The 14,904-nt window shown below is 42.5% G+C and overlaps 1 protein-coding gene across 1 annotated transcript in view; it reads right to left on the bottom strand.

Moving 5' to 3' along the window:
- Nucleotides 1-1,592: 1,592 nt before the first annotated feature.
- Nucleotides 1,593-14,904, bottom strand: part of SGSM1 (small G protein signaling modulator 1) — a 273,270-nt gene continuing 259,958 nt past the window's right edge. Inside the window, exons 24-26 of the mRNA XM_040419686.1 lie at nt 14,203-14,299; nt 7,049-7,216; nt 1,593-2,401 (exon numbers count right to left, since the gene is read on the bottom strand). Coding sequence (XP_040275620.1) covers nt 2,313-2,401; nt 7,049-7,216; nt 14,203-14,299 — 354 coding nt within the window. The 3' untranslated portion in view covers nt 1,593-2,312. The remainder of the gene's footprint in view (nt 2,402-7,048; nt 7,217-14,202; nt 14,300-14,904) is intronic.

A 14,904-nucleotide genomic window follows, 5' to 3' on the forward strand; every position in this document is an offset into this window, starting at 1 on the left:
AACGCTTCCGTTACCATAATACAACCGCATGCTTCCGTCATGAACGGATTCGGTTGTATTATGTCTTCTATAGCCATGACAGATCCGTCATGAACACCATTGAAAGTCAATGGTGGATGGATACGTTTTCTATTGTGTCAGAGAAAATGGATCCGTCCCCATTAACTTAAATTGTGTCAGGATGGATCCGTCTTCCTCCGCAACACTTGGTGTCCGCATCCAGAGCGGAATGGTGACTGAATGGAGGCAAACTGATGCATTCTGAGCAGAAACTTTTCCATTCAGAATGCATTAGGGCAAAACTGATCCATTTTGGACCGCTTGTGAGAGCCCATGACGGATCTCAGAAATGGAAAGCCAAAACGCTAGTGTGAAAGTAGCCTAACTCATAATGGCAACATCACTGGATAGGAAAAATTGTTTACTCTGTGCTAATGTGTTTCATAAACTGTGGCTATGGCCTTAAGAAATCTGAAGTTCGTAAGGGGTCTTTTACAAGGAACGATTATTGTGCAAAATTTTGTAATATCGACTAAAAGTTCACAATCACTGGCCACTGTAGGCTTGCAGTGACTACACAATCAGAGATAAATTGCTTGTTTATCATTTAAGCAATCTTAAGGGTACAACCACATAGTCCAATTTCCTGACTCAGTTTTGGAAGCCAAAATCAGGAGTGGATCATAAAAGGAGAAAGTACACAGTCGAGTCACATTATTCTGACCACTTCCTACTTTCAATGTCGGCAGCGAGTAGCTCATGAAGGAAGCCACGTGTTGTGATCTGGCTTGGTAGGTATATAAAGGTGTGCATCATGGGTAAAAGGGGCAATTTATCAGAGTTGCAAAAAAGGGATTACTGGGTTTGATGCCAAGGGTGTCATTATTACTGAAACTGCGCAGTTTGTGAACTGTTCTTGTGCTGCTGTGATGAAAGTGTATCATGAGTGGACAAATGGCACCATTGCAAATAAGTGACATGGAAACGTTGACCACATGCTATTGATGTAAGAGGGGAACAATGGCTATGAAGGTACACAAGGGGGGACCAACGCGACAGTGGAGTAACTGACCACCAAAATAAACTAGTGGGCTACCACAAGGGTGTCTAAAACAACAGTTCAGCGGACCCTACTCTGTATGGGACTCTGAAGCAGATAGATGGTTACTGCACCTCTGCTAACGAAGTTGCATAGGCAGAAAAGGCTTTAATTTTCACAGCAGTATTGGAACTAGACCTTCGTTGACTGGCAAAGGGTTGCCTTCTCAGATGAGTTAATTTCTCTGCTTCATGGAACAGATGGATGTTGGCTTGTCAGGTGAGAACAATCAGAGAACAAACAACTGCAACCATTTCTGGAAGAACACAAGCTCGTGGTGGCAGCGTTATGGTCTGGGGAATGTTTTGTGTGGCAATCTCTAGGCCCACTCATCCACGTGGGCGGCATTCTCAACCAATTAGGGTATGAATCCATCTATGCAGATCACGTAATCCATACATGCTGATTATCTTCCCTGGCCCCTTAATGTCCCAGAACTGAACCTAATTGAGCATCTGTGAGACTACCTCAATCGTCATGTTTGCTATATGGATCCTTCCACACACACCATCTAGCAGCTGTGGCATACACTGCAGTCAGCATGGCTCCAGATACCTGAGACAACCTACCAGGACCTTATTGAGTTACTCCCTGCCCATCTAGCTGCTGTTTGTGCTGCACACAGCGGTTACCTTGGATATAACTGGTGCTCATAATAATGAGACTCGACTGTATATAAAGGACATGTATGAACTCTCTTTTTGAATTCCCTCCTGCAAAATTGCATCAGGAAACCTGATCTCTTGGCCGTACTCTAAAAGTGAACAAAATTTAGAAAAAAATAGGATTATTGTTACATATGGAAGTTACATGTAACCAGACCCTAACCCAATTTAAGTTATTTATCGATAGCACATTCACACTATTCTAAAATTTCCATGAGGGTTTTCTGAAATCAGCTAGAAGATCAACCTTGTATTGAGATCTTTGGTTTAACAATAAATTAACAAGGCCAAATGGAAAAAAAGAAACTAAATAAGGAAAAAACAGGAAACCCATTCTGTCAGCAGCGGTTTCCTCTGCTACTACAACTGGCTTCAGTTTCTGGCACTTGTCTAAGTAAATAATCTGGGTGTTACGATATTTTATAACCCTTTCACTTCTGTTGGGACTTGAATGCATTGGTAAAGAAATGAATTTCAGGGCTCCATGGCAGTGGGAGTGTTCGTGCTGCTGTGGATGTGGCTGTGCTTGTTTCTCTCCGGAGGCCCCTTTACTTGTTCTCAATCAGTGTCTGAACCTTATACACAAGATCCCGGGCAAGTTTCAGGATCTGTTTTATGTTGTGTCTCTCTGCCATCTCTGAAAAACAAAATGTAACAGTGAAGAGCTAAAGCAGGCTGCAGGCATATAGCTAATAAATAGCATTCTGAGTCAAGTCATCTAAAACCAGATTCATCACTATGGAGTAATGGTCATACCAGGCCATTACCAATATTTAAATAGTTAAAACCAGATAAAAACACGCAGCCCTTTGTCTATTCTGTTTTTATTTTCTGATTGCAGATTTTTAATCCTTTAAAGGGCTTCTGTCACCCCGCAAAAGTCATTTTTTTTTTTTTGGATAGTTACATTCCTTATAGCGCGATATAGGAGAATATAATGGTATTACTTACTTTCATGCGGCCGTTTCTTTAGAAAACGAAGTTTTATAATATGTAAATGCAGTCTCTACCAGCAAGTAGGGCGTCTACTTGCTGGTAGCCGCAGCAGAAAACCGCCCCCTCGCCGTGTTGATTGACAGGGCCAGCCGGGATCTCCTCCTCCGGCCGGCCCTGTCAGTAGTTCAAAAATCGCGCGCCTCTGGTCATTCGGCGCAGGCGCTCTGAGATGAGGAGGCTCGTCTCCTCAGAACTCCCTCAGTGCGCCTGTGCCGATGACGTCTTCTCTTTCGGTGATGTCATCGGCGCAGGCGCACTGAGGGAGTGCTGAGGAGACGAGCCTCCTCATCTCAGAGCGCCTGCGCCGAATGACCAGAGGCGCGCGATTTTTGAACTACTGACAGGGCCGGCCGGAGGAGGAGATCACGGCTGGCCCTGTCAATCAACACGGCGAGGGGGCGGTTTTCTGCTGCGGCTACCAGCAAGTAGACGCCCTACTTGCTGGTAGAGACCGCATTTACATATTATAAAACTTCGTTTTCTAAAGAAACGGCCGCATGAAAGTAAGTAATACCATTATATTCTCCTATATCGCGCTATAAGGAATGTAACTATCCCAAAAAAAAATATGACTTTTGCGGGGTGACAGAAGCCCTTTAAGTACCAGGCCCATTTTTGGTTTTTTTCTTCCCTACGTTCCAACTGCCATAACTTTAAAAATTTTCCATTCATATACCCCAATGAGAGCTTATTTTTTGGGGGTTATGTTTTTTTTTTTTTTTATAGGCACCATTTAATTTACCATGTCTTGTATTGGAAAATAGGGAAAAAAATCCTTGTGGGGTTAAATTGAAAAAACCCACAATTCCGCCAAGTTTTTTTTTATTTTGATACTATGGCATTCACTGCGCACTAAAAATGACACAACAACTTTATTCTGCGGCTCAATACGAATAAGGCGATACCAAACTTGTGTATTTTTTTTTTACTGCTATAAAAAAATAAAAACCTTTGAAAAAAAAAAAAATTCTTTGCATCGCCATAACTTTTTTATATTTCCATCCACAGAGCTGTATGAGCGGTGGTAACCAATCAGAGCCCTGAAATTTCACTGCAGGGGCTCTGATCGGAAGGTAGAGGGAGCCGCATCCCTCTGCCTTACCTCACAGATGCTGCAATTATGGCATCTGCAGGGTAAAATAATGGGATTCCGCATGATTGCCATTCCCGATTACTGTGTCCGGATTCGTACTGTATTATACAGCTGGCACCCGCCGTGTATGGAGTGAGCTCAGTGCAGCAACCTGCTCCATAAAACCCTGGGTACGTCACAGTGGTGGAAGGGGTTAAATTATTTTTCCTTAACATTATTGTGGGGGCAGCCATCTTGTAAACAGCAATCACAGATATGCTTTACAGCAGTCATCGCGGGCAATAGATATAATGGACAGGAGCTGACTCTTTAATCTCTATGGCAGAGTTTTTTTAGGCATGTTCTGCAGCCTATGTAGAGGTCAAGCGATAGCAGATAAGTTTTGACAATCATCTATTGTCAATTGTCTTCGTATGTCTTCCGTTTCCATATTTCAGTTCCGTTCAAACATGAAACATGTCCTATTATTGCCCACAAATAACGATCCATGGCTCCATTCAAGTCATGGGATCCGCCTAAAAAACTGAGGGTGCTCCGTATGCCTTCCGTTTCCATATTTCCGTTCCGTTCAAACATAGAACATGTCCTATTATTGCCCGCAAATAACGATCCGTGGCTTCATTCAAGTCAATGGGTCCGCAAAAAAAACGGAATGCATCCGTATGTCTTCCGTATACATTCCGTTTTTGAAAATGTTATGCCCAGCCCAATTTTTTGGGCTGGGCAAAAAATTGATAAAAAACAAAGACCAAACGGAACGGCAAAACGGAATGGAAGCGGAAACACTACTGAAACAAAAAAACTGAAAAACGGATCCGTGAAAAACGGACCGCAAAATACTGAAAAAGCCATACGGTCGTGTGCAGGAGGCCTTAGGCCTCTTTCACACGGGCGTTGCGGGAAAAGGTGCGGATGCGTTGCCGGAACATGTGCGATTTTTCCGCGCGAGTGCAAAACATTGTAATGCGTTTTGCACGCGCGTGAGAAAAATCGGCATGTTTGGTACCCAAACCCGAACTTCTTCACAGACGTTCGGGCTTGGGATCGGTGTTCTGTAGATTGTATTATTTTCCCTTATAACATGGTTATAAGGGAAAATAATAGCATTCTGAATACAGAATGCATAGTACAATAGCGCTGGAGGGGTTAAAATAATAATAATAATTTAACTCACCTTAATCCACTTGATCGCACAGCCCGGCTTCTCTTCTGTCTTCTTCTTTGCTGTGTGCAGGAAAAGGACCTGTGGTGACGTCACTCCGGTCATCACATGGTTCGTCACATGATCTTTTACCATGGTGATGGATCATGTGATGACCGGAGTGACATCACCACAGGTCCTTTTCCTGCACACAGCAAAGAAGAAGACAGAAGAGAAGCCAGGCTGCGCAATCAAGTGGATTAAGGTGAGTTAAATTTTTTTATTTATTTTTTTAACCCCTCCAGCGCTATTGTACTATGCATTCTGTATTCAGAATGCTATTATTTTCCCTTATAACCATGTTATAAGGGAAAATAATAATGATCGGGTCTCCATCCCGATCGTCTCCTAGCAACCGTGCGTGAAAATCGCACCGCATCCGCACTTGCTTGCGGATGCTTGCGATTTTCACGCAGCCCCATTCACTTCTATGGGGCCTGCGTTGCGTGGAAAACGCACAATATAGAGCATGCTGGGATTTTCATGGAACGCACAAGTGATGCGTGAAAATCACCGCTCGTGTGCACAGCCCCATAGAAATGAATGGGTCAGGATTCAGTGCGGGTGCAATGCGTTCACATCACGCATTGCACCCGCGCGGAATACTCACCCGTGTGAAAGGGGCCTTAACATGAGCCTAAGCTATGAAGTTCTTAAGGGGTTATCCAGTTTTTATAATGACCCCCAGAATGCCTGGGCCCTTCCTCTAGAGCATAATAGCCTGCTCCCTGGAACCTGCGTCCCTCCGGATTCCTGCACGACAGCCACTGCATCTCCCCGTTGCGGGGATCAAAACATCCGTCGACAAGCGGAGCTGCCAATAACAGGGTGCGACAGTGACCAGCCTCCCTAGCACAGGGATTCTGGGGGTCGTTATAGGGATTGGACAACCCCTTTAACTTTTTTTTATAATGGCACAATTTTGGGGTACATATAATTTATTGATTAGGTTTACTGATTTTTAGGAGGGGAGGGCAAATAAAAAAAAAACAGCAAATCCACCACTTTTTTTATTTTATTTTTTACATATTCTTCCCTATGGTTTGTTATGTGGTAAAAATAAGATCTGTATTTTATGGGTTAGTATAAATTCACTATACCAATTCAATACCAATAAGTAATTGTACATAATAAAAACATGTTTTATGGAAAAGGTAATTTGTTGCCCCCTTATTTTGCTTGGATAAACCCTAATGTCCACAGACCACCAAATTTAATGTATATGTTTTAACTATATGATTAATTCTTGTTTCTACACTGTTAGGCCTCCTGCACACGACCGTATGGCTTTTTCAGTGTTTTGCAGTCCGTTTTTCACGGATCCGTTGTTCCATTTTTTGTTTCTGTTGTGTTTCTGTTTCTGTTCCGTTTTTCCGTATGGCATATACAGTATACAGTAATTACATAGATAATATTGGGCTGGGCATAACATTTTCAATAGATGGTTCCGCAAAAAACGGAACGGAAACGGAAGACATACGGATGCATTTCCGTATGTGTTCCGTTTTTTTGCGGACCCATTGACTTGAATGGAGCCACGGAACGTGATTTGCGGGCAATAATAGGACATGTTCTATCTTTAAACGGAACGGAAAAACGGAAATACGGAAACGGAATGCATACGGAGTACATTCCGTTTTTTTTGCGGAACCATTGAAATGAATGGTTCCGTATAAGGACCGTATACGGAACGCAAAAAACGGCCAGTAAACGGGGGGAAAAAACGGTCGTGTGCAGGAGGCCTTACTGTGCCCTGGCATTGAAACTATGCCATTTCAATAGATGTTCCATTGTCTCTGCATCTAATTTTCTGAAGAAACAGAAGTACTTCTTTCTTTTTTTGGATCATCTAACTTTCAATATATCTTATCTTGTACAATGCCTTTGGAAAACACAGTATAATATAATAGCCACATTAATTACTACATTATCTACAATTACCGCTCTTGAGATGTTTTATATAGAACAGAGTAAAGGAAATGTACGTGACTTACCATTAAAGAACTTTATTATATCAGTAAAGTCCATATTATTTTCCAGGATAATATCACGATAAACTTCCACCAGTGCCAAGGAAATGAAAAGGACAAAGTGAGAAGACGACACTTGCTTAGCAGCCCAGATTGTTTCCCATACGGAGAACACATCATCATACACCAATTCTGTAAAACAGATGGATTGAATTGTAGATGAACAGATATATTACCTTGATTTATTCGTCATTAAAGGAATTAAGAAAATTAAAATGCTTAAATATTACTTTATTATAAATATATTCCCAAATACCGTTCATTAGTTATTAAGGTTCATTTTGTCTAGGGAGTAATCATCAGGGGAAATAAAATGGCCGCCGTCCTATTAGTAACACCAAACCTGTCCTAAACACACAGGAAGATAAGTTACTTCAGAGCACTGAGCTAAAGAGCTGCCTCATCCTCCTCTCCTACTTGTCAGGGATTATGATCCTGAATACAGATGATAAGATCTTCAGCTGAATCGCTGTAGGTCCATGAGGAGACATGAAGTACAGAGCAACACATTACCACAGTCTGTCCTGTCAGTCCTCTCTGTACTTCATGTTTCCTCATTAACATGCAGCATATGTTTACACCATCTACAGGATTTGTAAATCTTCCCAATGTGTTTTGGTGAATTAGTCCATAAAATAATCTTTAAGGTGACATTAGTAGTCAAATAACTAAATAATAAAAATAACTAAAACTTTGATCAGTAGTGAAAACTGGGTGGAATTTTGCATCAATTTTTAACATATACCTTTTGATCAAATTTACTGACAATCAGAAGACCCACCAAACAGCTCTTTGAAGGTTGGCTGCTTACATACATGAGTGACAATATAGGCTTCGATCAAATAACATATTCTGTCAAAAATAGCTATCAAAATAGTGTATCAAGCTGTGCTGTTTTGTCCGGTACTACTAAGGACACCATCTACAGACCACATTGTAGTCCATTTGATCCATCTAACACTGTTAGCGTCCATCACAGTATTGTTTTCAGCTTACATTTATATTTTTCTCTTATGACGGAACAAATGAGCGGAGTGCATGATGTAACCTTAATTGCCTGGGAACTTCTGATTGGCTCTCATGACTGTGGGAACATTTCTCTGATTGGCTGACTATGCTGTATTCTGTGAATAAAACCTAGTTGTTAATGTGAATGGGCAGGGGAGGGCACGTTACTTGGGGAACCAATAAAAACACACCTCCTGGTATAAAAGAATCAGCCAGAAAAGAAAATGGCAGTCCTATTTTGTTTCGGAGCAGGGATGTTGCTCCTTTTGTTTTGTTTTTATGTACCCTGGGTGTTCAGGAGCGTCCCCCTGACCTCCTGGGAAAGCAACTGGAAAAAAGGAACAAAGGTGATACTTGGTTTGACCAGGGGCTGGATGCAGCGATTATTCGGTCCACAACTATCTCAAGCCTCCTGGTAGGTTCTGCTTATGCAGTATTCATATAGTCGGAAATTACATTTAGCGGGCATTGCGCTCTGTGTATATCTTCCCTGGTTTCTCTCTCAGATACTAAGTATAAAGAAACTGCCGAGTGCTTCTAGAGTCACCTTCAGACTGGCTATGCAATTTAGTATGTATATGTATATAAAGAAGTAGCTGGTAGTATCGGTGATTGCCTTTCTAATACAGTACACATCTGTGGTGGTAACTGGAAATTCAGTGTATACACATATATAGGAGTGGCGGGCCAAAGCCTGAAGTACAGTAAACAAAAAAAGGAAGAAAAATTAAAAGTTTACTATAGGATTTCATAAATTATGAAAGAAAGAATTGTAGAGGCTCACCCTCCTATTCACTCTGGACCTGGTGCTCTTGTCAAAGTGACTCACCCCATTGCAAAAAGTGTAATTATGTATGTAGATGACAGGCCCTCATTGTTTGGAACCACTCAGAGATTCTTAACCAAGGTAAGTTCACTGCTCAAAAAAATAAAGGGAACACTTAAACAACACAATGTAACTCCAAGTCAATCACACTTGTGTGAAATCAAACTGTCCACACTGAGTGACAATCAATTTCACATGCTGTTGTGAAAATGGGATAGACAACAGGTGGAAATTATAGGCAATTAGCAAGACACCCCCAATAAAGGAGTGGTTCTGCAGGTGGTGACCACAGACCACTTCTCAGTTCCTATGCTTCCTGGCTGATGTTTTGGTCACTTTTGAATGCTGGTGGTGCTTTCACTAGTGGTAGCATGAGACTGAGCCTACAACCCACACAAGTGGCTCAGGTAGTGCAGCTTATCCAGGATGGCACATCAATGCGAGCTGTGGCAAGAAGGTTTGCTGTGTCTGTCAGCGTAGTGTCCAGAGCATGGAGGCGCTACCAGGAGACAGGCCAGTACATCAGGAGACGTGGAGGAGGCCGTAGGAGGGCAACAACCCAGCAGCAGGACCGCTACCTCCGCCTTTGTGCAAGGAGGAACAGGAGGAGCACTGCCAGAGCCCTGCAAAATGACCTCCAGCAGGCCACAAATGTGCATGTGTCTGCTCAAACGGTCAGAAACAGACTCCATGAAGCTGATATGAGGGTCCGACGTCCACAGGTGGGGGTTGTGCTTACAGCCCAACACCGTGCAGGACGTTTGGCATTTGCCAGAGAACACCAAGATTGGCAAATTCGCCACTGGCGCCCTGTGCTCTTAACAGATGAAAGTAGGTTCACACTGAGCACATGTGACAGACGTGACAGAGTCTTGAGACGCCGTGGAGAACGTTCTGCTGCCTGCAACATCCTCCAGCATGACCGGTTTGGCATTGGGTCAGTAATGGTGTGGGGTGGCATTTCTTTGGAGGGCCGCACAGCCCTCCATGTGCTATCCAAAGGTAGCCTGACTGCCATTAGGTACCGAGATAAGATCCTCAGACCCCTTGTGAGACCATATGCTGGTGCAATTGGCCCTGGGTTCCTCCTAATGCAAGACAATGCTAGACCTCATGTGGCTGGAGTGTGTCAGCAGTTCCTGCAAGACGAAGGCATTGATGCTATGGACTGGCCCGCCCGTTCCCCAGACCTGAATCCAATTGAGCACATCTGGGACATCATGTCTCGCTCTATCCACCAACTATCCACTTTGTTGCACCATAGACTGTCCAGGAGTTGGCAGATGCTTTAGTCCAGGTCTGGGAGGAGATCCCTCAGGAGACCGTCCGCCACCTCATCAGGAGCATGCACAGGCGTTGTAGGGAGGTCATACAGGCACGTGGAGGCCACACACACTACTGAGCCTCATTTTGACTTGTTTTAAGGACATTACATCAAAGTTGGATCAGCCTGTAGTGTGTTTTTCCACTTTAATTTTGAGTGTGACTCCAAATCCAGACCTCCATGGGTTGAAAAATATGATTTCCATTTTTTTATTTTTGTGTGATTTTGTTGTCAGCACATTCAACTATGTAAAGAACAAAGTATTTCAGAAGAATATTTAATAATTCAGATCTAGGATGTGTTATTTTTGTGTTCCCTTTATTTTTTTGAGCAGTGTATTTAATATTTCTAACATATACACAGTAAAATATTTAATAAAACATTCTAGAACGTAATTTTAAATAAAATAGTATAAAATGGAGTATAGATGGCGATATTAAACTGAGAACTGTATTTATGTCAGGTCGACCAACACACGAGATGGCCAAAAATGGAGCTGACCTCTACACAGTTACCAGTTATCACCAAAATATACCGTAATCTATATTACACATGAGATATTCTTTTTCATTAGTAGTGTTTGCTGTTTTTTTTCACTATGGAAAGTACTGTAACAGAAAAATTGTTAGATGTCTCTTATGGATCTTTCAGCATCTTTTAAATGTCACTTTAGATTCTTGCAGTATCATGAAGTGGATACATCATGGTAAAATAGCTTGGTGGATCTCTTATTTCAAACCAATATGATACCTTTGGATATTTATTATTTTAAATATCCGGTGTATGCATTAAATCGTTCCCACCTTAAATTATGCCCACTGTGTGGTTATATCAAATCCTGTGGCAGAGGAAGCTTATTTGTATTATTTGTTCTGACATTTGATTACCAAGAATTGATACCCACATAAGAGAGCCCTGCACATATATGTGCCCCTATTATATTATCCTATTTATTTATGCTAAAAAATTGCAGAAAAAAGATAATAATGCACTTAATAATATAGATGCAAGCATTATATATGGACCAAGCCCTCACTCTGATGTAATAAAATCTAAGACACTTAGCCAATATATTTTGATCAAGACACATCTGTGACCACCTACCAAGCGCCAAGGTGGTCTCAGGTCAGGCAGGTCCTATGCTAAACCTCCCTAAGCATTGGGCTTCTATGTTCAGGAGCACAGACACCACACATATGGTGTGCTTCTCCTAGTCACCTCCATGTGCATCAAGCAACCGCTGGGAGGAGGAGCAAGCACACCTATATGTACCACCTAATCAAGGCGGTCTATGAGATAGGAAGGGCAAAAGTGCAAAGGAATGCTACTCCCAAGATAAAATAGGAGCGCATTCACACTTGAAGGTGCCACTCCCTCAAGCATATACTACACAAATACTCCCGGAGGGAGAGCGTTATAGGGGTATCACCGGATACTTTTATAACCCTTTCCAGCTTTATGCAAGTCAACAATTCTTAATCGTAGGTCTTCTGAGAGCTCTTTTGTGCGAGGCATCATTCACATCAGGCAATGCTTCTTGTGAAAAGCAAACCCAGAACTGGTATGTGTTTTTTATAGGGCAGGGAAGCTGTAACTAACACCTCCAATCTCATCTCATTGATTGGACTCCAGTTGGCTGACACCTCACTCCAATTAGCTCTCGGAGATGTTATTAGTCTAGGGGTTCACATACTTTTTCCACCTGCACTGTGAATGTTTATATGGTGTGTTCAATAAAAAACATGGTAACATTTAATTATTTGTGTGTTATTAGTTTAAGAAGACTGTGATTGTCTATTGTTGTGACTTAGATGAAGATCAGATCACATTTTATGACCAATTTGTGCAGAAATCCATATCATTCCAAAGGGTTCACATACTTTTTATTGCAAATGTATATATATAAATATATATATATATATATATGTATATATATACATATTATACCTACATATACACTATATATTATTATATTTTACAAAAAGGGCAGGCAGAGTAGGAGTGGGGAAGATGTGGAGGGATGTGTGGAGAAAGGTTGCCGGGGAGGATCGGGCATAGTGTAGTGTCATTACGTACTTTAGGGTAACACTGCCATCTACTGGCCTTGTTGTGTATTGCTGTTTGAAAGAGGAGAAATTGCGATTTGTTAGTGACGCTATGCGAAAACAGTGATCGCTAGCGCTGCTACATCTGTAGATGTGAACAAAGCCTTAAAGGGGTTGTCTCACTTCAGCAAATGGCACTTATCTGTCACGGCTGAGGATGGGGAAAATCCTCAGCCGTGCGATGCCACGTGATGTTATGGCTGCTCGGCCAGGACAACAGGATTAGGGAGCAGGTCACCTCCTAAAGTGTCCCTAACCTGACCCTAACTCCTAGCTGCATGGGCCGACCTTTAAGGTAGGAGGATCCATGCTCCGGAACCTCGGATCCCTAACTCACCCTCCGACCGGTCCCTGGACTAGGAGTCAAGGTAAGACGGCCTGTTCCTACTGGACACGGAGGAACAGGGGTCTCACTGGCCAAGCTGCAGGGAAAAGGGGAACACAAACAGACTTACGGATATGGCAGGTGAACTATCCGAGTTCCACCTACCTGCCACAGCCTTGCTGACTGGATCCCTGTGCAAACAGGAATCCAGATCCATAAGCTGCACTAAACAACATAGGAAAATCCCAACAGACCATCACATAGACATCACACATAAAGATGAACATAAACTTAATGTGTGATGTCTATGTGATGGTCTGTTGGGATTTTCCTATGTTGTTTAGTGCAGCTTATGGATCTGGATTCCTGTTTGCACAGGGATCCAGTCAGCAAGGCTGTGGCAGGTAGGTGGAACTCGGATAGTTCACCTGCCATATCCGTAAGTCTGTTTGTGTTCCCCTTTTCCCTGCAGCTTGGCCAGTGAGACCCCTGTTCCTCCGTGTCCAGTAGGAACAGGCCGTCTTACCTTGACTCCTAGTCCAGGGACCGGTCGGAGGGTGAGTTAGGGATCCGAGGTTCCGGAGCATGGGTCCTCCTACCTTAAAGGTCGGCCCATGCAGCTAGGAGTTAGGGTCAGGTTAGGGACGCTTTAGGAGGTGACCTGCTCCCTAATCCTGTTGTCCTGGCCGAGCAGCCATGACATCACGTGGCATCGCACGGCTGAGGATTTTCCCCATCCTCAGCCGTGACATTATCATGTAGACAAAGTTAATACAAGGCACTTACTAATGTATTGTGATTGTCCATATTGCCTAATTTTCTGGCTAAACTCATTTTTCCTTCACATTATACACTTCTAATTTCCATGGCCACGACCAACCTACAATCCAACAGTGATGGCCATGCTTGCACACTATAGGAAAAAGCGTCGGCCTACGTGCACTGCCACGGTCCCAGCCACCAGAGAAGCCAGTGCCTTTTCCCATAATGTGCAAGCACAACCACCGCTGCTGGATTGCACGGTGGTCATAACCCCTGGAAATGAGCAGTGTATAATGTGATGGAAGAATTAATCAAGCCAGCAAAGGAGGCAATATGTGCCTTGCATTAACTTTGTCTACATGCTAAATGTCATTTGCTGAAGTGAAACAACCTCTTTAAAATGTTAAAGCAATTTTAGGAAAATTACACAAAGTAAGCCTTCAAAACAAATAACACAAGAGGTCTGAATATGAGGGCTGTCTCATTAAGAAGAACCTCTTCTATGAGTCAAATTGGACATGCACTTTGGCCCCAGGACTCAAATTGTGATACATCACTCCAGCAGTGGGCTTCCCATGCAAAATCATCTGTTTGCCAGGGGTGTCAGGAATGGGAGCTAGGGTGGTCAGCTGATCACCCTGTTGACTAAATTTTGGGGCTGTCTCTGATGAAAAGAATTGCAAATAGACAAAAATAGCAAGTGTTTGGTATTGGCACTTACAAATGCAAGTTGACAATTATATATGTAATGCAATGATTTCTGTTCACCTCTTTTGAAGTCCAGAAGGAACCAGCGGTAACAGAAGTAGAAGTGAGTATAGTCACCATTTTGATGCATGAGTTCAAAAAGCTCAGAATCCAAAATCTAATAAAAGAAATTAGAGTAAAATAAATCTAAACACTGAAATACTGTATATGCTAAATATAAACTCAAACAACAACTGAAAGCTAAATGAGACACATGCATATCTGGAACAATTTACACATTTTAAATAAAAGATGTAATTACTTATTTATTAACTAGATTTAAAGTGGCTTTCTGTGATTTTAATAATGATGACCTATCCTCAGGATAGGTCACAATATCAGATCGGCAGGGGTCCAACATCCCCGAAGATCAGCCGATTTAAGGGAAGGCCACGCTCCGTGGGAGCGCAGCCTTCCCTTGTTTGTTAACCAGCTCACTGTCGTCAGCGCAGCAGTAAGCAGGTGTAACTACAAGCCGTACCATTCATTTCAATAGTATGGCTTGTCCCTATACACTTAAATAGGAAGGAGCCGTCCTATTGAAATGAATGGAAAGGCTTGTAATTACACCTAGTGAGGACCATAAGGAAATCAACTATATTGAACTAAAAATCATCGGAAGAAAATACTCGCCACCGCGATATTCTTTTAAATTTCCCGCAGCTAAGAAGATTGGCCAATCAGGAACCTACTACCGTGTGACGTCAGGCTGCATCACCATCA

Source organism: Bufo bufo, chromosome 2, assembly GCF_905171765.1.
Source record: "Bufo bufo chromosome 2, aBufBuf1.1, whole genome shotgun sequence".
NCBI classification, from domain to species: Eukaryota; Metazoa; Chordata; class Amphibia; order Anura; family Bufonidae; genus Bufo; species Bufo bufo.